Source organism: Dermacentor albipictus, chromosome 10 (assembly GCF_038994185.2).
Source record: "Dermacentor albipictus isolate Rhodes 1998 colony chromosome 10, USDA_Dalb.pri_finalv2, whole genome shotgun sequence".
Lineage (NCBI taxonomy): Eukaryota > Metazoa > Arthropoda > Arachnida > Ixodida > Ixodidae > Dermacentor > Dermacentor albipictus.
In genome coordinates, this window is record NC_091830.1 from 82,224,745 (window position 1) to 82,248,958 (window position 24,214).

The window sequence follows — 24,214 nt, forward strand, 5'->3', positions numbered from 1 at the left end:
ACCTGCCCATTTATACCTGCGGCCTCCGGGGACGTCAGGAAGCTGAGATTGGTCCAGTGGTGTGGAACTCTCGTGCCAGTGATGCAGGGCCCTGCTAGGTTGTGGATGACAGTTGCCTTGTTTGGCAAAATTTGCGATGTTGATTGCGCCCCGCTGACACCGCGTGCAGGCCCTGTGCAACAAATATAAATGGAATGACCAGAAGTATTTGCCGATCAGCATCGCCGTGCCCTGTGCTTCGCGGGCGTTATCCTCGTCCGCGCCGGCAAAGATGTGGTCAGTGGTCTTGCTTTGAAAGCGACAAAGCCTGCTTGTAGCATCTTTGTGTATAACGTAGCGAAACAGCGGCCCCCAAAACAGGTGACGCGCGTGCTCTTCATGTCTGCGGAAACTGCGATATGCGATCTGCGAAATGTAAAGATACTTACCATATCGTAGCGCTTGATGTACACAGCAGGGGAAAATTCCACCTTTATGTAATGGGCACCTTTATATTCGTATATGGTCCGGGTGGTGTAGTCAAAACTAGTAGTCACAATGTATGCTACGGGTGACAGGCGTATATTATAGCAGAGCTCAGAGTCCTTCGTCAAAGAACCGCTTTCGAACTCCACTTGGTGTACATAGCCATTATAATCAGTAATTTTTAACCAATGCCTGCAATAATAGAGAAATAGGCACTGCTGTAAAAACTTTTTTCACATTTGATAAAAAGAAATGGTTCCGCAAGCTCGTTAGAACAATTAAATCAGGCAACTTCAAAAATCAGTACCTGTGTATGCGTGGGGAGTGCGTCAAAACTATACCAGATGACAGAAGAAAAATAATGGCCGGAAATACTTAAAGCTACCCAGGTGTGGGAATGCGAAGCATTATAGTTCCTTTGGTGAAATTTTTTCGATTGAGGACGCGTGTGAGGTACCACCCATACTTTACACGCTCATGACGTGGAGCCACCTTCTGCTTATCGGCCTCGCCGACAAGTGTCCAATCGTGCACCCACCAGGCCACGCCTTTAGTCAGCCAGAAACGTGGCCCCACCGTGGCGTCGGGGAAGAGTGCCCACTCCGCACCACGGAGGCCCGTCTTCTATTCCCACCCATACCAATTGTTCCGATTGTTTTTCTCGGAGCCATTACTTTGTGTACAGGAACCCCCATGAGAAATCAGGTGTCAGTCACAGGATTCATGATGGCTTTTGCCTCTTTGCGCCTTCGTCAATTTTTTATGATCGCTTGGTCACGCCGTCACTGACCACGCCGGATTTTCGAGTAATGGGGCGTATGATTTTTTCGAGATAAATGACAATAAACACTCTTTGTGACACACAGTACCGCCATCTGGCATTACTGAACATTGTTGTAGAAAAAATATAGGTGATAAATTATGGGTTAATAGGCCTTGTCGCGAGACTGCAGTCAGTGCCTGTGTAAAGCTACTACGCTTTTGTCTACTGAATACGTTTATGTCGACGTTTATTATGGTCGGAGCCAGCGTTTCTTCCATCGAAGCCGTCTCGGTCATCGCTGTTCTATTGTCGGCAAATCGCAACTCTTTGTTCTGCATCCTGAACTACGCTCCAAAGGAACTCTGCACGTATGCCCTTTCTGAAGGCGGCCTACATAACGAGCGAACGTGCGAACTCTTTATTGCTGTGCTGTGCAGCAACTGCAGGCACATAGCTCCGACCTTTTTATGGGATATGTCTGGTGGAAGTGGCTTGTTTCACAGCTAAATTTGGTACATGTTAATTAACAGTGAATTACTCACTTGGACAGACAACGACAGGCGCAGCGGTTATTGTAGTGTAACGCCCGCTGCATAACTGCTCATTTAGACACAATTACAAGAGGAGAGCTGGGAGCAGACTTCAAGAACATAACTTCCTCGGTATGCCTGACTCGAGCGAGTTGACCCGTGCTAACTGCGGCGAAATCCGTTTTCCGTGTCGGGGGTCGGACTAACCGAGGGAAAGGAGACATGGACGCGAGCGCACGAAAACTGTCGCACTGGTGTTGGGTGTTAAATTCAGAGTTGTGCAGTGGAGGGTCGGGACCAAAAAAGGAGGTCCCTGCCCAATGGCTGCCGTATTCTCTCCTTTTTGCCTACCTCTAAATATATGTGCGCATATTGTAAATATTGTAGCGAAGAAGACAGGCGTGCACTACAGGCGCATTCTCAACGCCTCGCTCGATAACAGAGCTCACGCTGGGTGCCCGACGCCTGATCAAGAGACCAGGCTGCGTGTCGTGTCACGTTGGGCATTGTTAATTAAACCGCATTACAGATTTATAAACTATATACTGATGTATATATACTATACTGATGGGCGACTTCAAAGCTACGTTAGGCAAGATGAGGCTGGAGAGAAGTCAGTGAGGGAATATGGCATATGCTCTAGGAATAGCAGGGAAGAGTTATTAGCAGAGTTTGGAGAACAGAATAATATGCGGATGATGAATACCTTCTTCCGACGGCGGGAAAGTCGAAACTGGACGTGGAGGAGCCCGATTGGCGAGACTAGAATCGAAATAGGCTTTATACTCGGCGCTAACCCTGGCATCATACAATATGTGCACGTGCTCGGCAAGGTGCGCTGAAGAGACCATAGGATGGTAAGAACTCGAATTAGCCTAGACATGAGCAGGGACCCGAAGAAACTGGTTCTTAAGAAGCCGGTCAATGAGTTAGTTGTAAGAGGGAAAATAGAGGAATTCCGGATCAAGCTACAGAGCAGCTATTAGGCTTTAACTCAGGAAGAGCACCTTAGTGTTGAAGCAATGAACGACAATTTTATGGGCATCATTAAAGAATGTGAACTGTAAGTCGGTTGTAACACCGTTAGACAGGATACCAGTAAGCTATCGCAGGCGACGAAAGATCTGATCAAGAAACGCAAACGTATGAAAGCCACTAACCCTACAGCTAGAATAAAATAGGCTGAACATTCCAAGTTAATCAACAAGCGTGAAACAGCTGACATCAGGAAGTATAATATGGATAGAATTGAACACGCTATCGGGAATAGAGGAAGCCTAAAAGCAGTGAAGAAGAAACTAAGAATAGGAAACACTCAGATGTAGGCGTTAAGAGACAAAGCCGGCAATATCAATACTAATATGGATGAGATAGTTCAAGTGGCTGAGGAGTTGTATATATATTTATACAGACCAGTGGCACCAACGACACAATGGAAGAGAGATTAGTCTAGACGAATGTGGAATCCCACAAGTAACGCCGGAAGAAGTAAAGAAAGCCTTGGGAGCTATGCAAAGAGGGAACGCAGCTGGGGACGACTAGGTAACAGCGGATTTGTTGAAGGGTGGCGGAGAGATTGTTCTAAAGAAACTGGCCACCCTGTATACGCAATGCCTCATGACCTCGAGTGTACCAGCATTTTGGAAGAACGCTAACACAAACCTAATCCATAAGATAGGGGGCGCCAAGGACTTGACAAATTATAGACCGGTCAGCTACTGTCCGTTGCCTAAAGAGTGTTTACTTAGGTAATCGCAAATAGAATCTCGGAACATCTTAGACTTCTGTCAACCGAAGGGCCAGGCAGGATTCCGTAAAGGCTACTCAACAAGAGACCATATTCACACTATCAATCACGTGATAAAGAAATGTGCGTAATATAGCCAACCCTTATATATAGCTTTCATTGATTACGAGAAAGCGTTTGATTCAGTCGAAACCTCAGCAGTCATGGAGGCATTACGGAATCATGGTGTAGACGAGCCGTATAGAAAAATACTGAAAGATATCTATAGTGCCTCCACAGCCACCGTAGTCCTCCATAAAGAAAGCAATGAAATCCCAATAAAGAAAGGCGTCAGGCAGAGAGATACGACCTCTCCAATGCTATTCATAGCGTGTACAGGTGGTGTTCAGAGACCTGGATTGGGAAGAATTGGGGATAAGAGTTAATGGAGAATACCTTAGTAACTTGCGATTCGCTGATGATGTTGCCTTGCTTATTAACTCAGGGGACAAATTGCAATGCATACTCGCTGACCTCGAAAGGCAAAACAGATTGGGGGTCTAAAAATTAATCTGCTGAAAACTAAAGTGATGTTTAACAGTCTCGGAAGAGAACAGCCGTTTACAATAGGTAGCGAGGCACTGGAAGTTGTAAGGGAGTACATCTACTTATTGCATATAGTGATCGCGGATGCGGATCACGAGGCTGAAATAAGCAGAATAAGAATTGGCTGAGGTGCGTTTGGCAGGCATTCTCAGACCATGAACAGCAGTTTGCCTTTATCCCTCAAGAGAAATGTGTATAACAGCTGCGTCTTACCAGTACTCACGTACGGGGCAGAAACCTGAGGGTTTACGAAAAGGGTTTTACTTTAATTGAGGACGACGCAATGAGCTATGGAAAGAAGAATGATAGGTTTAACGTTAAGGGATAAGAAAACAGGCTGTGGCTTAGCTAAGGTTAAGCCCAGGATGCGAACCATACTAGCCTTTATTTTAACGTGATAGCGTTAAGGAGCTCGTGTCGCCGAAAACCCGGTGTCGTCAGTGTCGGTGTCTGTGGCGTTGGCCGTGAGCGATAAATCCCAGCAGGCATTTCATGTAGAAAAAACAACTTGCAAGATGGGCTGGGTGGGAATCCAACCAGGGTGTCCGGAGTGTGAGGCGGAGACATTACCACTGAGCGACGAGACTTTTCTCTTTATTACCTTCATTTCAACACCAATCAAACACGTACAAAGTAGGTCACTTGGTGCAGAACAATAGTATTACATCACTTCGAGAGACAACATATTTAAAAGGCACTCAAAGAGGATATCACAGACACGAAAGTGTCAAGCTCCTGAAACAACTCTGGGGGTTGAATCATGTGCTTGAGGGCATCACACGTGTACCTACGACTTTCATTGAGGTGTTCCCTCGCAGACCTTTCATCTACGCGGGCATTCCTGCTCGATGCTTCAAAGCGGTACAAAAGCGCCTCTAGTGAACACGGTGTTGCCTTAGAAACGAGCTGTTTCTAAGGCTCAGGCATGCGCCGCTTGCTCAGGCGCACATTTCGTTGTCGCGCCGAACGCTGCGTTGCTCGACGCTCACCGCGTCCGATGCGGGATGCGCAGTCGCTGTGCCGTAGCCCATTGTCTTACACCCCTTGGCGAGTCGACGGGAAGGCTGTCGCGTTCCACACTTGAAGGTGAAGCTTAAGCGTCCGCTTTCCAGCTGTTATGACGTCATAGGGTAGCTACGCGGCCGCGCGCGGCGCAGCAAGGAAGAGCGTGGTTGTGCGGCTAGTATGCTTCGCATAAAAGGGGCAGATTGGGTGAGGGAACAAACGCGAGGTAATGATATCTTAGTTGAAATCAAGAAAAAGAAATGGGCATGGGCAAGACACGTAATGAGGAGGAAAGATAACCGATGGTCATTAAGAGGTACGGAATGGATTCCAAGGGAATCAAAGCGTAGCTGAGGGCGGCAGAAAGTTAGGTGGGCGGATGAGATTAAGAAGTTTGCAGGGAAAACATGGCCACAATTAGTACATAACCGGGGTGTTTGGCGAAGTATTGGTGAAGCCCTCGCCCTGCAGTAACCAGGCTGCTGCTGCTGCTGATGATGATGATGATGTATTTGGTGGAGCTTGCTAGATTATCCTCACACTGGAACTCTGTAACGAGAAGTTGCCTCCCATCATGCCCGACGACGCGAGCCAAACACCTACGCAGGCCTCGTCCAGCGATCTCTGTTCCGGCTCATTGCGTCAAAGGGATCCAGCAATGTTCGGTGGCTCCGACGAAAACGACGTCGAAGACTGGCTCGTATGAATGCGGGAGTGCCCACAACCAATAGGGCAATGATTATGAGTTGAACAACGCAGTCTTCTACCTCACGGTCGTCGCGAACTTGTGGTTCCGCAACCACGAAGCTGACCTTCTCCCCTGGTTCGACTTCAAGAGGAGCTTCAGGCAAGTTTCGGTCGCCGCGCGATGCGGAAAGATCGTGCCGAACAGCGGTTGCATAAGCGTTCCCAGCAGCCCGATGAGACATTCGACTACATTGAGAAAGTTGTCGACCTTTGCAAGCGCGTCAATGCTCCAATGACCGAATCCGATAAGAGATTTCATATTTTGAAGGCCATCGAAGACGACGCCTTTCCAATTGTCCTATAGGAAAACCCGCACACCATCATCGAAGTCACTGATCTCTGTCAGAATTACGATGCGTCGTTGTCCAACACTTTCCTGACAGGAAAACTAGTCGCCGCAGTTCCCGAGGCAAGAACTGCGTCTATGTCGAGCAGCACAAGGGTTCGCGATTCTCGGACAAACGTTAGTGAAGTATCTGTAGGTGCAAGTGTTGCACTTGCACTAGTTGACAAAAGAGCCGCCGTTTCTGTAATTACCAAAGAACTTTATCGCTCGCAAAGAAAAGTAACGAAACCCTTGTCTCCCCTATCGCTCCTTATAGAAAGCTCACGACATATTACCCCTGTTACTGCATGCAATACCTGCATAACCATTCAAGTACTCATGCACACGGTAGAATTTTGTGTTCTGTCTTCACGTTCACGCATAATCTTGGGGTGGGACTTTCTTTCCCATCACAACGCCGTCATTGACCGTTCTCGCGCGGAAGTCGAATTTTTCGCCGCTTCCTGTGTTGAGCCTTACATCATGATGCTGATGATTCCGGCGTCAAGCTGCTCGTTGCTCACGACAATACGATACCTCCGCACTCATATGTGATTGCGAGTGCCTGCTCCAGTGGTGTTACAGATACCATTGCTCTTTTTACACCGCGGCGTATTTTTGTTCATCCACGATTTCCTGTTCCTTTCGCTGTCATCTCTGTCAATGAGTGCATTAGATGTCTCGAGCGCATCGACTCTATAATCAACTTCGACCTACTTCTTGATGGCACTTGCTCCAAAATCTGTACACTGGCTTGTTCCCAGAGCGCCGTGCTATTCAAGACCAAGTGAGCGATATCCTTCAGCGCGGAGTTGTACAACCTTCAAACTGTCCCAGCGCGTCTTGTATGGCTTGTGAAGAAAAAAAAAATGGGTCCATCCGGTGTTTCTTGGCCTATCGCCGTCTTAACAAGATAACGCGCAGAGACGAATGTCCTTTCGTGCGCATTAACGACACCCTGGAATATTTGCAAGAAGCGGACTACTTTTCCTCATTAGACATTAGCGGAATAGGACATGGAGCACCATGCCTGGTCAGCCCAAAAGTGGATACGTTGAATATGCAGTAGCCTACGCCAACACGACACTAACCAATGCCGAATGCAGTTACTCCGTCACTGATAAGAAGTGCTTACCTATAATTTGAGCCCTCGGAAAATTTCCACCATAATTCCACGGCCGTCCCTTTGATGTCGTTACCGACCTCCGCGCCCTGTGTTGGCTGTCGCCATTGAAAGACCCATCAGGCCGCCGCTACCGCTGGGCCCTCCGGTTACAATACTTCGACATGCGCGTTACCTATCCATCGGGCCGCAAACACACCGACACGGACGCTCTCTCTCGCCCCTCTGCGTCAAGTGGCACGGTTTGGCTTTCTGCCATTGACTCGGTATTTTTGTCACGAGCGCCCATTGATATGGCTGCGGAGCAGCCCAAAGGTCCGTGGATTGCGGCTTTTTTGGACTGCTTACCTGACTCCACGGCTACTCGCCCTTCCCGTACCCTGCGCCATCAAGCTTTCCACTTTGCGGGTGCGCGATGGATTGCTCTAGCGCCACAACTGTAAAATATCAGCGGCCGAAAGAGGTTGTTAGTCGTCTCTGACCATCTCCGCGTTCCATGTAGACCCACAACACGCCCACGCTGCCCTCTTCTGAACGTGCACCAGGCTCCACTTGTGCTTTTATTGGCTTGGAACGTACACCTTTGACCTGACGTACATCCGCTCACGTCAGAATACCAACGCCGCTAGTTTCCTGCTCGGCGTCCTTGTGGTCCCTTGCAGCAAATTCTGCCCTCGCGACCATTTTACCGCGTAGACATCGACCTCTACGGGCCTTTACCCTGCACACCTGCAGGGAATTGATAGATTGTTGTCGCTGTAGATCAGCTTACGCGCGATGAAGAAACAGCTGCCCTACCAAACGCCACAGCCCGCGATGTTGCGTGTTTTCTATTGCAACACTTTGTACATCGCCGTGGTGCGCCCCTGAGAAATTTTAGTGACAGAGGACTTGTCTTCCTTTGTGATTTGGTTAACGCGCTCCCTACTGCATGCCGTACTCTCCATTGCACCACTTCTGCCTATCATCCGCAGACTAATGGCATAGCTGGGTGATTCAGTCCCACTTTAGATGATTGAATCTTATGCAGTATGTCTGTGCCCTCCAGGACTAATTTGTTATCCTCACTTTTGGATTTCGGCCCAGCCGCCTTGTTCCGAATGAAGGCGAAAATTTTACTATTGTGAATCTCGGGGGCAGGCAGAACTTTAAACGTCCTCGAGGATTTCCCTTGCTTCTGTTGGTAAATTCGCGCTCCCAATTTGGGGGACAACCTGATTGGTGGGTTAAGGTGCAGGTTTCTTCTGAACGGGAGCGCGAAAGGTGTGCGCCACAATCAAGTTGCTGGTTGGCACACCAAAGTTCTAGGCGACACGTTCGATGGTATTGTGCCACAGGTGCTTCTTGATCCCCATCAGGCATACCTGATGGGGATCTTCGGCTCGGAGATTGCGGCACAAAATGAGACCCTGGGTCAGAGAATGTGGTACAGAACCGACGAGGAGTGCTACTTTCGGAAAGAGGACGTAGTTCTTCATGGCGAACAAGAGCAGGGTATGGACATAAGCCGGAAGCAGAGGTTTTGTGTACTGATCCAATTCGACACTGGACGGGCAAAACTAAAGGTACAGAAGGGCCCACTGTAGAAGGAATATAATGAACAAGATTGCTAAATTCAGCTAACTGATTGAACAACATTATGTACTGGACAAACAGCGAACTGATGAGCACCAACGGAAGACGAAAACGTGAATGGGGAATACTAGCAAGTGGTTTTATTCGAGGAACAGAAATTCGAACAAGAAAAAAACGGGATGCAATAAAACATGAATGTAAACGCACAAAAATATACTGCACAACTCATCTCACGATAACTGTCGATATCAGTGCGAATAGCAATCGAGCAATGTAGCAGCCGACAAATTACCGGAGTCGCGTTTGTGTAACACGTGTTGTGGTATCCCAGAGACTTTTGTTGCTCCGACTGTATGCCACGTATCCTGATATAATTCTATTTTTCTATGGCACTCACTAGCCAATGGCGCCCACGAGCATAGAGACATGACCACTACTCTGTGAGGTTAAGACATTGACGATGGAATGAGAAGGAACGAATCATTTTGGTGAAACTGCGAAGGCATACAACGACAGTAGCGTGACGACAAGGAGATTTCGATTCTTGAATTATGAGAAAGGTATAACGAAGACATCAGCAAAAAAAATAAAATACATGACGGTGACTGCGTGAAAACGATCAAGTGACGGCAACCGGATGAGGAAACGAGAATGGCAATGATGGTGCCACCAAGACTGCTTTGCAACGACGGTATGATAATGGATGTATGACAATATATGTGCCACGACGGCGTAATGATGACGATGGCATAATCACGATTCAGTGAAGACTGCATGATTACGGTAGAATGACAAACACGGAAAGACGTCGAGGGATCGGCGAAGGAGGTATGACCACTGCGTCATGACGTCAGCGGTATGACAAAAAATGATCACAATGACGACATAACGACAGTAGGATGTCGGAGATGCACCTATGGTGACGGATTGACCACGACGGCACCATGAGAACGCTACGAGGACAAAAGCATGACGACTATGCAGTGAAAGCACATACGTCACAGCGGCATGATGACAATGGTGCCGAGGAGTGCATCGTGTGAATGACGCGGCATTAACTGCGTCAGAATAGCTGTATAGCGAAGATGCGGTGATGAAGAATGCATGACAAGAGTCGGATCACGAAGCTGCACTGACGATGGTGACACGACCATGACGGCACCGCGACGACGGTGTGAGAATGGAGGCATGATAGGTAATGTTTGATGATTAAGGCATGACAAGAGCGACATAACCACGAGTGAATGACGACTTCATGATTATATAACAGCGACGAAGAAAGATTAACTGCGATGGAATGACGAAGTGACTTTACAGAAGCTGTGTTGCTAAAACGACAGCGTGACGACGATGGCATGCCGACGTCTGCGTGACGACGATAGTGTGATCACGGCAAGGCGAGAGTAAGATGACAAAGCGGGGACGCAACGACCGCGATGGCATAACCACCCTGAACCCATACCTAGCTGCGCAAACAAGTAGCCAACTTGGACCACTGCGTCGCAGTAGTTGGCGTGATAACGACAACACGACACGAGTCAGATAACGAAGCTGGAACGACCACTACTGAATGACCACGAAGGCGTCACTTTTGCTGGGGGACAGCGCATGCATGACGACTGAATGATGAAGATAGAATGGCGATGATGAGACAGCGAGTGTCCGATGAGAAAACTGGAATGACTCGGTGCTACTAACCCATCGATGTCACCACAGCGTAGCCATGCATAGTTGCCCAAGCTATGAGACACCTTGGAGCGCTGGGTCAGGTTAGAAAGCGAAACCATGACGGCATGACAATATTGAGATCACGAAGCTGCATATGCGGCAACATAGCAGTCACGATGGCGTCATTACCAGGATCACATACCTACTGGCCCAAACATTTTGACAAGTAGTCGTAAGAGGCCAGTAGATAGATAGATAGATAGATAGATAGATAGATAGATAGATAGATAGATAGATCTAGATAGATAGATCTAGATAGATAGATAGATAGATAGATAGATAGATAGATAGATAGATAGATAGATAGATAGATAGATAGATAGATCTAGATAGAGGTTCTTGCCTCAGCACACCAGCCTGATTTGTCAGCCATTCTACCACGGACTACACAGTGACCCAGGTAGACATGAAAGTGTTCGGAAGAAACATAGATACAAGGATGCATGCATAGATAGATAGATAGATAGATAGATAGATAGATAGATAGATAGATAGATAGATAGATAGATAGATAGATAGATAGATAGATAGATAGATAGATAGATAGATAGATAGATAGATAGATAGATAGATAGACTTAGGACCTGTGTTGTTCCTAAGCCTACAATGCATTGCTTGAAACTTTCCATGAAGGCATCAGGACATATATATAGCAAGGCAACTCAAGTTTCCAGAACTCACGCAAGAATAACAATGATCAAACTTACGAATGTCCTTTTTTCTGCATTCGTACTTCGAATTAACGATGCCTGTATTCATAAAAAGAATGCGTTGCCATAGCTTCCCGCATAGGGTCCGTGCTAAGCGGGGGTTTGTTGGCACAATACAATGGGCAATTGGAATTCGAATTAGGAAGAGCTGCCATCTCCAAGGTATGTAGGTATGCGGATGACAATCCGACTGTTTTGTTTGTACGACTTTGACCACCTTTCTCGCTGAAGTGGGAAAAAGAATAAGTGTTCTTGCTGCAGCCTTTTTTGCCCACTCCTAAAAAGTACTACATGAACTCCAGTATCGGTACCTCCGCATGTGTACCCTATTTTAACAAGAACCGCGTACGTGGTCCTCACAGTGTGTGTGCAGTGTTTGTGGGCTTGGTAATACCGATCCCCACGTGAGCGTCTTGGTAAAACAAGTTGTATACTATAAAGCATGCATTATTGCGTAGGTGTTCGTCGGGTTTCTATTCAGAATGTGGGTGATAGGTCCTCCTATGACTGGAGTTCAGCAGTAAAGACTAGGCGTATTTTAGCAATGGATATGGAGAGCGGACATGAATGTTTTTTTGAATGTTTCGTGGGCGCCTCAAGCTCTTAGAAGAAAGAATATTACGGCCCCCTACTCAGGGCCTTACACGCGCCACTATCACGGATGTTTACCTAACGTATCCTAAATGTGAGTGCTCTATCTAACTCATTTTTTGGTTGCTTAAAACCTTTAATTTCAATCGTAGAAAGCAGATGTGTAGCATAATTCTATATTCAGGATAAGTGTAATACTTACTCTGCAGATTTGTCTACTAAAACACATTGGAAAACTCCAACGGTTCCTGTTGGAACCCAGTGGTCTTTAAGGTACGACTTCGTCCCCTAAAAAATAAAACACGCGTAGTGAATATCAGGTATTAAAATTTACGTTATACCGCCCTAATTAAATGTTCATAGATCTCAGTGCTCATCGCACAAACTCGCTTCGAATAAATAACACTGCACGAGAGAATGGCTCGACTTCTTTTAAATTTTCCTTTAGATAATAATCTCAGACAATAGGAGGTGAAGCGCTTGAGAAAAGAAATGTGCGTTTATTCGGCTTGTAAAGGCGGGGCTCGTAAAACGTTGCGTTGTCTAACACTTTTGTTGCCTCTGAAAATGTGCTCACTTTTGGGGCTCTTAAGTTTCAAAGTTTTTTTTTTTGAGGACGTAGTAATAGATGGGTAATGAACGCGCCGATGAAGCTGCTCTATGTGCTCATGAAGACGGCGTGCATGGAACCTATTCCGCTGTAACGAACAAATTCAGTAGCGCAACTGCGAGGTCTTGCATATGGTGTGTCACACTCATCGAGGTGCACATTTAATTTTCCAGCACACACGTCTACATTGACTGAATCCCCCTGTCGGCAGCTTCATGCTACACCTGGACTATGGCGACCAGAGTCAACGGTACTTTACCAATCGTGGGTCGACGTCGTATTTACGAAGTCGTTTGTTTTCCGCATTGGTTGGGACGATAGCACTCCGTCTGACCACTTCGGCGACGAGAAAACTATCGAACAATTTCTTTGTCATTGTGCCCGATCCAGCTGACACAGGCAGTCACTCAGGACCACGCGCGCGCGTCTTGATAACGGATCGTTTTGGGAGCAGAGAGTCCTGGAACGCCGACCTATGACGTCGTCACACAATAAGACTGTGAAGACACTCTTGAAATTGTTTACGTTCTAGGTGCCTGTTGGAGGGACTGTAATTCTTATGGACGTTCAGGACAATCTTTAAATTTTTTTTCGCTTCTTTACTTTTTCTCTCCACTGTTCTTTTCGCCTTTTGTTTCCCGTTACCCTTCCCCCAGAGGAGGGTAGCACACGATAATCTTATCCTGTTCATCACTATGCCTTTCCTGTCCCGTTTCTATATCTCTCTTTCATACCGCTGTTTTATGCGAGCACTTTGAACATGCCGGAACGGTAATCTCAGGAGAGCTTTGCTTCGAAACATGGATAGCAATTATAAATGAAACGAGCATCGCGTTTAACACAAACTACTTTGTCAGCAAAGATATTACAGAGAAATGGCCATGCCGCTTTTAGAAACGGGATATGCACATGAAGATTTCCGCCTGACCTAGGCATTAAAAAAAAAATTCGCGTTTATTTGCTTGAGGAGGACAAATAAAATTTCTTTATTTTTACATTTCATATAAAAATCATTGTTATGTCGTAATTTTAAATATATCTAATGGAAACGAAAGCTTACCCAATAGTCTGATACTTTTAGTTTCGCTGGCGGATCCTCAAATGTTAAATGTACAGAGAGAAGTTTTTGGTGCTCATTCTGGAGGGTAAGGTCCCATTCGTAACCTGTGGAAAGGAAACATGAAACGTTATTGTAGAGCGAATGAGTCAACAAGGACGCCGATCGAGCACATTCTCTGGCTTTACATCTGCTTAATTTTCTGAGTATTTCATGAAATGTGGCGCCAGATTGCGTTTCCTGTAAAACTTTCTTTATTCCCAAGAAGCGTTCTCGTTTTTTGTTTTACATTTCCTTTTTCGAGGAACGGTAGAAGCTGTGCAAGTATTGTAACAATTTGTACACAAGTTACAAATAGCTTTAGCAGCAAGAACCGTATGCGGAAATGGCGAGAAAACATAGCAATGGTGACTCCAAACACTGTATCATATGATGGGTTTCAAAAAATATAATTAATGGTAGTAGTAAGCGTATTATTTCGCTTACCCAGCTTACAGCATTACGATGCACCAGGAATGTATTTAGATGCATCGGTGTTTATCTCGAATGAAACATTGAACTCGAGAAATGCAAGCACTCGATTCCGAAGTTGCTATGTGTACGAGTTCCTAGTAGGCTGTCCTGCACTGTTATGCCCATACCTAACGAAAATTATACTTCTTCAGTCCGGGGTAACATTATGCTACCTCATTAACATATCTGGTAATTCCCCTTAAGTACCCAGCATGTGCGGAACAGGTCAAGACGAGTGGACGACACAAAAGGAGACAAGACAAGACGAGTGGATATTATGTGTATTTGCCAGGCTTAATGGTCATTGCACCTACTCCTGTATTTAGATTGTTGTTTTACCGTCAAACACAATTCCAAACGCACCTGCCGTTGGTTCGAAGGATTAACTTGAAGCATTAACGAAATGCCTTCCCCATCACGCCAGTACTGTGGCAGCCAGGGAACACCGGCTCCAACAACATCGAGCAGCACAATGGCAATCATTCACACAAAAAAAAACTTCAAGAACATGAGAGCCCTAGCGATATAATGTAAAATCCATTCCACTGCGACTTTATTCGAATCTCCTGACATCAATTCACGGAACCACCTGCGCAAGCATGGGTGATGGCCTGCCACGCTACTTGAACACCCTCAGTCAAACTCTTTCCATGTTTTCAAGCGGCCAGCGATGGAACTTCGCGTATCAACAGCGGCACCGTTAACATAAATCCTGGCGAGCAGTGAAAGCAGTTTTCAGCAGCACATGCTGTGATTTCGTGTCATCAGTTTTACCGCTTATGTTGAAATACACGGGTCAGGATTCCGGCAGGACCGGTAGCCGGCGCGCTAGAACGTACGAGACGATGCGCTTCTATAATACAAGCGGTTATGGCCTCACTATGGCTGCAGGCATAGAGCTAAAGCAAATGTTGATACAGGCGCACGTATCCTATTGTGCAAAGTTTCGTACTGTTTTCATGGCCCCTTCTCGTGGTGTCAGCATACTTAAGCTTCGCACTGAAGCTACCGCAGGGCCTCCTGCTCAGCTGAGTAGGAGGCACCCCTGTGAAAATGTCCATGACCTTTATGTTTCATGTATGTTTCCTTCTTGTGCCCTATGTGGTCTTTCTCTTCCCTTGTATTTCATGAAAACTTAAGGAAACGTATTTCATATCTACTGGATCTTTAGTTATCCTTTCATACGGCTCGAGAAAGCATTTTCTGGCAACAGTGACAGCATTGACTGTACATCTGCTAAACGGTTCTTGCTTCACATTGCGGATTTGCCGCCCATGAAAGCCCGAAAACCGTATCAGCATCGCTGGTGAACCAGCCTACAATAAGGGTGACGAACGACTGAGCTGGGCAACTGCGCGAACCCGGATCATTCTTCTTCAAACGACGCTGAACACCAGGACCTCATGACCAACTTACAGCCTATAAAGACGGCAATGCTCCGGAGATACATCATTTCGCCGCAGTGACAGCATCGACTGTACATCTGTTACAGTTCCTGCTTCACATTGCGGGTTTGCTGCTCACAAAACCAGAAAACAGTATCAGAATCTCTGGTGAGCCGGCCTACGATAAAGGTGACGAACGACTGAGCTGCGCAACTGCGCAAAGTCGGATCGTTCCTGTTCAAGCGGCGCTGAACACCAGGACCTTATGACCAACTTTCAGCCTATACATAAGGTAATGCGCGGAGGAGACATCATTTGGCAGCAGTGACAGCATGGATGGTACATCTGCTGAACGGTTCCTGATTCACATTGCAGGTTAGTATTCTCTTTTTTTTGCCTCTTTAAACCTCTTTTGAAGTTTCGCTGTCACTGCTGCCACAGTGTACCACAGTGCGTGTCTATAGTGTTTACCTGGCTGTGTTATGGTTTGCACGTGTGCATAGATAATTGTAGAAATGGCTTCTGGCAACCTCTGTCGGATATTGCTGAAGCCTTGTTTGAAATGGCGCTAGCGTTAAAGAGGTATTAAAGATGCTCGTTGAGATGACCTCGAAATTTGTTGAAGCAATGGGGGACCTAAAAAAAGGATATGAACAAAATTAATGCGACGAATAACTCATGAAAGCTGAGCTGAATCCCATCAGCCAATCAGTCGGGCACGAGAACGAAAACTTTGAAGATTACCGCAAAGAAATAAAAAGCCTTCGACTTGAGCTTACCTAAATGAAAAACCAGGGCCTGGAATGCAATAAAGGGAGCCTAAGGACTAAACAAAGAGGGGCAAGAAACGACAAAGCAGCTTATTGAGTTAAAGCAGTCCAGCAGGCTCAATAACCTTGAATTAAGAGGTATACCAAAGGTTGACAATGAAGATGTCCTCGGAACAATAGCAAAAATTGCATCTTCCTCGCGCGTCCAGCTTTGTGATGGTGACATTCACGTAGCTCACAGCGTCCCATCGAAGAACAATGCGCCTTCAAACGTAGTTGTGAAGTTGAGATCGAGATCAGTTCGTGGCAAACTGCTGAAGGCAGCCAAAAGAGGCTACTGAATACAGCCACGCTGGATTTTCGGAATAGCGATCCAGTTTACATAAACGAACACTTGTGCCCCGAAAACAAAATCTTGCTTGGAAAATCCATCCAACAATAACGAGAGAAAGGATGGAAATTTGTATGGATTTCTGAGGGGAAAATACAAATGCGGAAATCTGAGAACTCCGGAGTAATGCATCTAACACGTAAAGAAGACTTGCGAGATATAGTTTATTATTTTTTATAACTGCGCACCCTATTCGTTAACAATGCATGATTCAATCAAACAGATTGACAATCTTTGTAGAGCAAAATCTACATCAGTTCTTCATTGCAGTATGCGTAGTAATAATGAAAACGTAGACGTGCTTTCTGCTTTCCTGTTGCTTCATGCACATTCGTTCATGGGCATTGCAACAACTGAAACGTGGCTGCGGAAAAGTGAAATAATCAGTCTTCCAGCTAACTGAACATGATTCATCGGGCGACTCACGTTAACGCGGGGGTGGCGTTGCATTGTTTGTAAAAGATAATATGTCGTAAAGTTGCAGCGGCCACATATATTCGCAATGACATTGAATCTATATTCATTCGGCTAGAGTACGGCGTAATCATTGGTGCAGTTTATCGGCCACCGAACGGTAACCTCGTAGCATTTCTTGATAAGTTGGAAACAATTTTCTGCGCTCTGTCAAAGCAGTGAAATGAACCAGTGAATATAGTAGGCGAGATGAACATAAACACATATAGCATGCATAACTGTGAACATAGCTATTTGTTGTAATCGTAAAGCTATGGTAATTCAATTGCGCCGCCGACGCGTATTACTAAGGCAGCTTCGTTTTTAGTAGACCACGCATTAACAAATCTAAACACGGTTGTTATCGGAGGCGTTTACCTAGAGCCCATGTCTGATAATCTACCTATATTTGCCGCTTTAGATCATCCAACTAGCACCAAGGAAACAGCATTGCAATGAAATAGATAACTAAGTATTACGAGAAGAAATCATTCGTGTTAAATTCAGTGAAATGTTCAACGAGGATATCAACATTGAAATTACTAACCTAGTTGCCTACCTCAACATCGCTGTAGATAGGAGTAATCGCAAGGTCTCGAAGGGTCAACATGATACACCCATGTGCCCTTGTATTACAGAGCACATACTACAAACACATAAGGCCAAGACATACTAGCATGAAAAATGGCGCCTAATAAAGATATTATATACTACTTACAGCAATTTAAAGTACAGTGGAAAAAATCTGTCGCTATGACTCGATCGCATAAAAGGGCGTATTATGTTCACCTAATTACACAGACCACTGGTAGCACAAAAAAGCTGTGGGAAATTAAAAACGAAATTATAGGATAACAACGCAAACTAACTGTACTTCCCGAAACCACTGATAAAGACGTAGATAATTTAATCATCTACTTCGCCTGTACCAGTCCATCCCTGGCTGAAAAGTTTAGTAAATCAGAAAATGTACCTATCTTGCAGAGTCCCGTACCTAACACTTTCGTTATGTATACCATTCAACTTGAAGACCTGATGGAAATAGTAAGATGTCCGCCTCTAAAGGCTCTGGATTAGATGGCATTTCTATTCGAATGATAACAGAGACTATAGATATATTAGTGCCAATATTGTGGCACCTAGCTGTTTTACCATTCTGTGAACTGCTCTAGATATCCGTCTCAACTGAAGATCGCTAAGGCGATCCTTATCTTCAAAGATGGAGACCGAGGTGACCCTTGCAATTACAGGCCAATATCCGTGCTCAGTGCTATTAATACTATGTTTGAAAAAAAATGTAACAAATCGGTTCCACAAATTTATTGATAAGTACAAGGTTATGTGCCCACAGCAACATGGCTTTCGTCCGAATCATTCAACTTCGTCAGCAGTTTTAATATTATTTCAAATGATTATTGTAGCTGTGAAAAATAATATACTTGTGTGTTGCTGGACATAAAAAGTCTTCAATACAGGTGATCACAGCATACTCCTACACAAACTACAACAATATGATTTTCGCGCTTGCTCATTAGATCTTTTTACTGACTACCTTTATGAACGAGTGCAAGTAGTCAGAATGAACAATGTTAAATCATCACTTGACCGTACGCGCACCGGGTCCCTCAAGGATCCGTCCTTGTATCCGTTTAATTTTTATTATATATTAACGACTTCCCACATATTTTTGGTAAAAGTGACGCCCTTACGTACGTCAACGACACTTGTATTGAGTAACAGCTGACAAAATTTGTGATCGGGAAACAAAAGCATACAAAGATTTGAAAAAAGCAAGTGAATAGTTTTCAATGAATAAAGGTACGAGTAATGGTAATAAAGCCAAATATGTGATATTTCGAACTCGTAACACTACCTTGCCTGTTAATCGTTAGATTTAGAAGTAAGCGATTTTCCATCTGACGAACTCAACTCGTTTCAATATCTTGGCGTGATTTTCGACTGCTATATGCACTGGCGAGAACATACAAGCGCAGTTTGTGAATAGCTCCCATCAGGATGCTATGCCCTCCCACAAGCATGGCATAATCTTGATAATAACACACTACGTATTTTATATTTTGCACTCATCTATAGCCATATCACATATTGTAATGAATAATGGGGTAGGACACACAAAACTTATCTTGAACTTGTATGCAAACTTCAAAAGCGTGCCCTGAGAATAATTACCCATTCATGTTGCGATGAACAATGTCTGACTTCATTTAATAAAATGAATGTTTTGCCGTTTGATAAGATTCACGAATTAAAAATTACCACATGTGTCTTCAACATTGCTAAAAACAACCTGCCTTTTCATGTTTCTATATTTTACTCATCTTTTCGTGCGACCAGAAATCAAACGTGCGGTAATTTTAATCTTCCTCCAACTAAAAATATTTACGGACAACGTTTGCTATAGATTTCAGGGTATAACATTTGAAATAAACTACCAGCAGAAATAACACAAGTAATTAATTTTACATCCGTGCTTAAGAACTACTTGCTTAGCCTCAATAATGATTTTCAATGTGAACGATCTTGATGTCCTTTCTTTTCTTTACTAACACGCTGAAACCTGCTGAACATATCTAACTAGTGTTTCAATTTTGTCGAGATTATTAATGTATGTTAATAATTATGCAGGAACTTACCTGAAATCCATCTAACTAATCTATCATGTGTTTACTTAAAAATGTTTAACAGTATGAAATGCTTTTCACTGTTTCGTATTTCATTATCTATGCTCGTGCACTTTAATGGTATGCGACAAACATGTGTATGCACGTGATGTATCTTGCTTGCTTTGTACTTGCGATTGTTACTCATTTTTCATTGGAACCGCAACTAGTCTGTGGCTGTGGGTCCAACCAGTTTTGGTATTTGTGTATGTTTATGTCTGCATATAAAGAATTGAATTGAATTGAAACTTAATCTTTCCTGCAGTATGTGTCCTTTGTTTTTACGGCAGGGTGTTACCTGCATGTGCTCTCTATGTTACCTAGCTCTGCACTCCTTCGAGTGCACATCCAGGTAATATAGAGTGCACACAATGATTATCTGTTAAGACATGCTAGAGATAGATAATGTACCTGTAAGATATAGTATTTCCTGGCATTTGCAGGTGAATAGCATGGGAGGGGGGAGAGCTTGACCTTTTCGGACTTCCAGTCTTGTTATTATGCCTTCCCTCTCTTACTTTACGAAAATAATCCAATGCACTAAAGATCACCCACTACCAAATGCAGAGCCTACGGCCGCTCGTAGTGGTGCATTTCTTTAGAAAAGTACGTGTGATTGCTCTGTCGACATTAGCAGGGTTAGTAGTACGGCAGCGCGGATCCCGCAAATGCTTGCTTGGGTGCACAACTGAATAATTTGTAACTGTAAGTGGGCTGTGTAGTGAAAGTTCTATACAGAGCATGGCCTTTTTTATTTGTTTGCGCGTGCATGCAAGCAGCACACCTATTTCACTTCCGCCAAAGCTGCAGCTGCCGTAGCAAACGAGCCATCGTCACGTTTTGCCACCCTTTTTCGATACCGTAGAAAGAAATATTTACCGCTGATTCAAGATGTGGTCGCATAGTCTACTAAACACAACACTTAGCGCCGCAAGAAGCGTGTACATAGGCGGTGATCAGCAGTTTCTGCTCGCCGGGTCTCGCAGTTACCCGTAGACGCGGTCCGCCTTTGCAAGCAGATGGAGCTGCACATGCTGCGCGCTGATTGGCTCGTGTCCGCCAGCGAATGTTCGCGCCTAGTCCACCTGAAATCCCTCTACATGCTTGGTAAAAGCGACAGCACACCCAGGTACTTTGATGGAAATAAATAGTGTTTAAACACCAGCCTTCTTTCCAGCTAAGACCTCGTGTATGTAAAATAAAAAACAAGATCCCGAAGACCGTGCTTTCGCAAGCGGCATTCTCCAGAAGCGAACGTCGATTTCGGAGGCTACATTCATTTGTTACCCACAGTGCGGCTCTGGCGCAGCGTGACGCGTCTGACCGGTAAAAGTACTGGACGTTATACTGAGCGGGGCCGCTGGACCACGTTTATTGGCATGAGTGGTCGTTGCAGAATGAGGGTAATTGAACCATATTTTGGAAGTGCCTAAATAAGATGCGGCCCTAGTCTGTGCATTCACCATCACGAAACCTCCGGACTCATAACGCTATTTTGCCATAGGTTTTCTGCGATACGCCAGTGTGTACAACAGCGCCCTTGCGAGCTGCCTTTGTATTCACCTGTCCGCGTTCTCTTGTGAAAAACGTGGTACTATGGCTTGGAATCGCGGTGTCTGGATGAATTTGTTGAAAGTTGCGCTTTCTTCTGGTGCAGTTCGTGGGCAGTTCGACAGTGTGCGTGCCGCAAAGAGCTTTGGTTCCGCGGTGCCTGCGAGACAAAGAAGCTTCTGATGACTTCACATCGTCAAAGGTAAGCCTGTCTGACGCTTGCGCGCATTTTTGTAGGTTTTAGCTTGTAGTTCATCTGATAAGCTTTGTGCAGCGCGAACAGAGCCCTTTCGGATCTTAAGTTGTTCATGTTACTGTGCATTATTAACAATCAGTTTCCCGAGAGTTGCTCCGAAATGGGTTCTTATCGCTTACTTCGTTGTGCAGTGAAGTTTGCGTTACCACCGCTGATTGTTCGGCTGAAAGGGCAAAAATTTACGTAAACGGTGAAAGTTAGTGCTTGTTTGGTAGTTTCCCGGCAAGAAATTCTTACGTACATGTGCATTTCCGCAGTTTACGGGTGTAATGTATGTCGATGTGTGGTGGGCAGAGCGATTGAGTGCGCGACTGTTGTATTTAAAAGAATTGAGCAGATATTCGCTTGTGTGAAGACTTTTTTCTAGATACAGTTTAGTAAGTCGTTCTTCGCGAGAACCTGGTTGCATTGTTTCTGTTCTTGAATGTACTCGGCTAGTTGTAGTCCATGTTGCACGGCAAGCATAGGCCTATATTACAACAGCCAAATTTCATTTTTGATCGATACATATGAATCAGACGTTGATTTTAATATTATTTGCATCTGCAGAACATCTCAGCTATTGTGATCATGGTTTAAGGCAGTGGCTTGCAGCATTGCGTAATAAAATAAGGTGTGCTATTTTGAAGCTATGCTTTCTACTCGATGTTTGTCACTCTTATCACCCACCGTTCACGTGTGATTGTTATAGCTAATAACGCAGGTGAAGTGTCAGCAAAGCTACTGAGGAAATCAAATAGCAGTTTCATACCTACCTGGACAGGCAGATAGCAAGAGCCCTGTCTCTTTCAAACAAGGGTTAGTTTAAGGCTTCTGTGTTACCCTGATGTTTTGTTTATGAACTACCTTTTGACTTCTGAATGTTTCTTAGTTGTGTGCATGCCGGTAAACGTTTGTTGCCTATATGAAATTTATTTCGTAAATGAGAAAGTGTGGCCTTTGTGTGCTTTCTTTTTCGGGGCCCTTGGAGCTCCCATCCAAATACCACATTCTAGAGGTATGCTGTGAGCAGATGTGGCCTAGTGTACAGAAAGTGTGTGGACAACACCATTGCGGATGCACTGAGTCGGCTGCCACTTCCGACCAGCGAAGACGCCAAGTGTCTTCAAGAAACACCCGAGCATGGGCTGTAGACTGCTTCCTTAGCAAACGAAGCCATAACAGCGCGAAAACTACTGCAGCCCACTGGCTCCGATGCTACCTTGCAGCAAGTCAGACGGTGGATTGTTAAAGGCTGGCCCGACGCCAAGTATCAAGTGCGATACCAACCATGCTTCAACAAAAGACAGCAACTGACGCTTACGCAGGAGTTGATTGTCTGGGGACACCGTATTCTCATATCAGCAGCTCCATCAGACCCGTCCTAAATGTGTTACAGGAGAGTCACTCAGCGATGGCTGCTATGAAAACAGCCAGGTCCCCTATCTTGGTTCCCAAATGTGGATGCTGAAATTGAACGCCTTTTACGCGGATGTTCAGTCTGTATGGAAGCCGCATCCACGCCCCCACAGCATATACGCCCGTACTGTGGCCAGTCAACAATGAAAGGTGGAGCCGCCGGCATCCAGGCTTCGCCGGACCATTGGAGGGCACGTGATATCAGTCGTGGTATATGCAGCAACTAAGTGAATCGAAGCGTTGCCTATGAACACAGCCACGTGAGAAACCACTGTGGATGCCCCATCAGTCATCTTTGCTAGATTAGGTTTTCCGAAAACCATAGTCACCGAAAATGGGCCACAGTTACTTTCTTCCGGGACATCGAGAAGCAGAATTGCATACATAGTTTCAAAACGGCTCCATATCATACACAGTCCTATGGCATGGCGTAAAGGGCGGTTCACACAGTCGGATAAGGACTCAAGAAAACAAACCAGATGAAACTAGAGACACAGGTGGCCAGATTCTAGTGTGGTCACCGTCGCACCGTAGGAAAAGAAGCAAAGTCTCCTGCAGAGTTGCTACTTGGGTACCAAATAAGGACGAAGACCGACTCCATCACACCAAACATGCACGCAACGGATACAGTGGAGCAGAACACGAGTGCACAAAAATGGGAAGAGGTTCAACGTGTGTGGCCGCGAAGCTGGACGTGAGCGAAATGGATACCTGCGACAGTGAGGGAACAACAGCGAGTAAGATTGGTCACAGTAGATACACAGCGGGTGATTCAGCGGAGACATTGGGACCAAGTACGACAACGAGAAGCTCCTGCAGAAACCGTGAGTGATGAACAGAGGGAACAATATCAATAGCCTAGAGACAACGGTGTCTCGTACCATCCGGCGGGGCTGCACAAGGACATGAGCCGTCAGAGTCAGACCTGGAGGCTGTGCCGATGGTCAAAGCTCCAGACCCAGAGGCATCAATCCGGAAGTCAATTCGACAACGCAGAGTTCCTGTGTGCCTCAATCTGTAGTGGGGAGAAGATGATGTGTCGTCAGCTGAAAACGCGAGACAGCATCCGGGACTCTAGGCACGTGATATGCGCGTCATGGCCCTCCTATATATAAAACCGCGCGAACCCAACAATAAACGTTCCATCTTTCTATGTTCACCATACAGTTCTCTTGTGTACCAGGGCGCGACATATCACCAACCTCATAATAAACACCAATGCGAAGCATTAAAACTCACAAAACTCACAAAAGGC

The 24,214-nt window shown here is 45.4% G+C and overlaps 1 protein-coding gene across 2 annotated transcripts in view; it reads right to left on the reverse strand.

Annotated features, from left to right (window-relative positions):
• The window catches only part of LOC135904229 (uncharacterized), a 141,733-nt gene that overhangs the window by 24,439 nt on the left and 93,080 nt on the right, over positions 1-24,214 (reverse strand). For both annotated transcript variants that reach the window (XM_065434869.1, XM_065434870.1), the window contains exons 5-7: positions 13,565-13,668; positions 12,097-12,182; positions 429-657 (exon numbers count right to left, since the gene is read on the reverse strand). In XM_065434869.1, the coding sequence (XP_065290941.1) occupies positions 429-657; positions 12,097-12,182; positions 13,565-13,668 (419 nt within the window). The remainder of the gene's footprint in view (positions 1-428; positions 658-12,096; positions 12,183-13,564; positions 13,669-24,214) is intronic.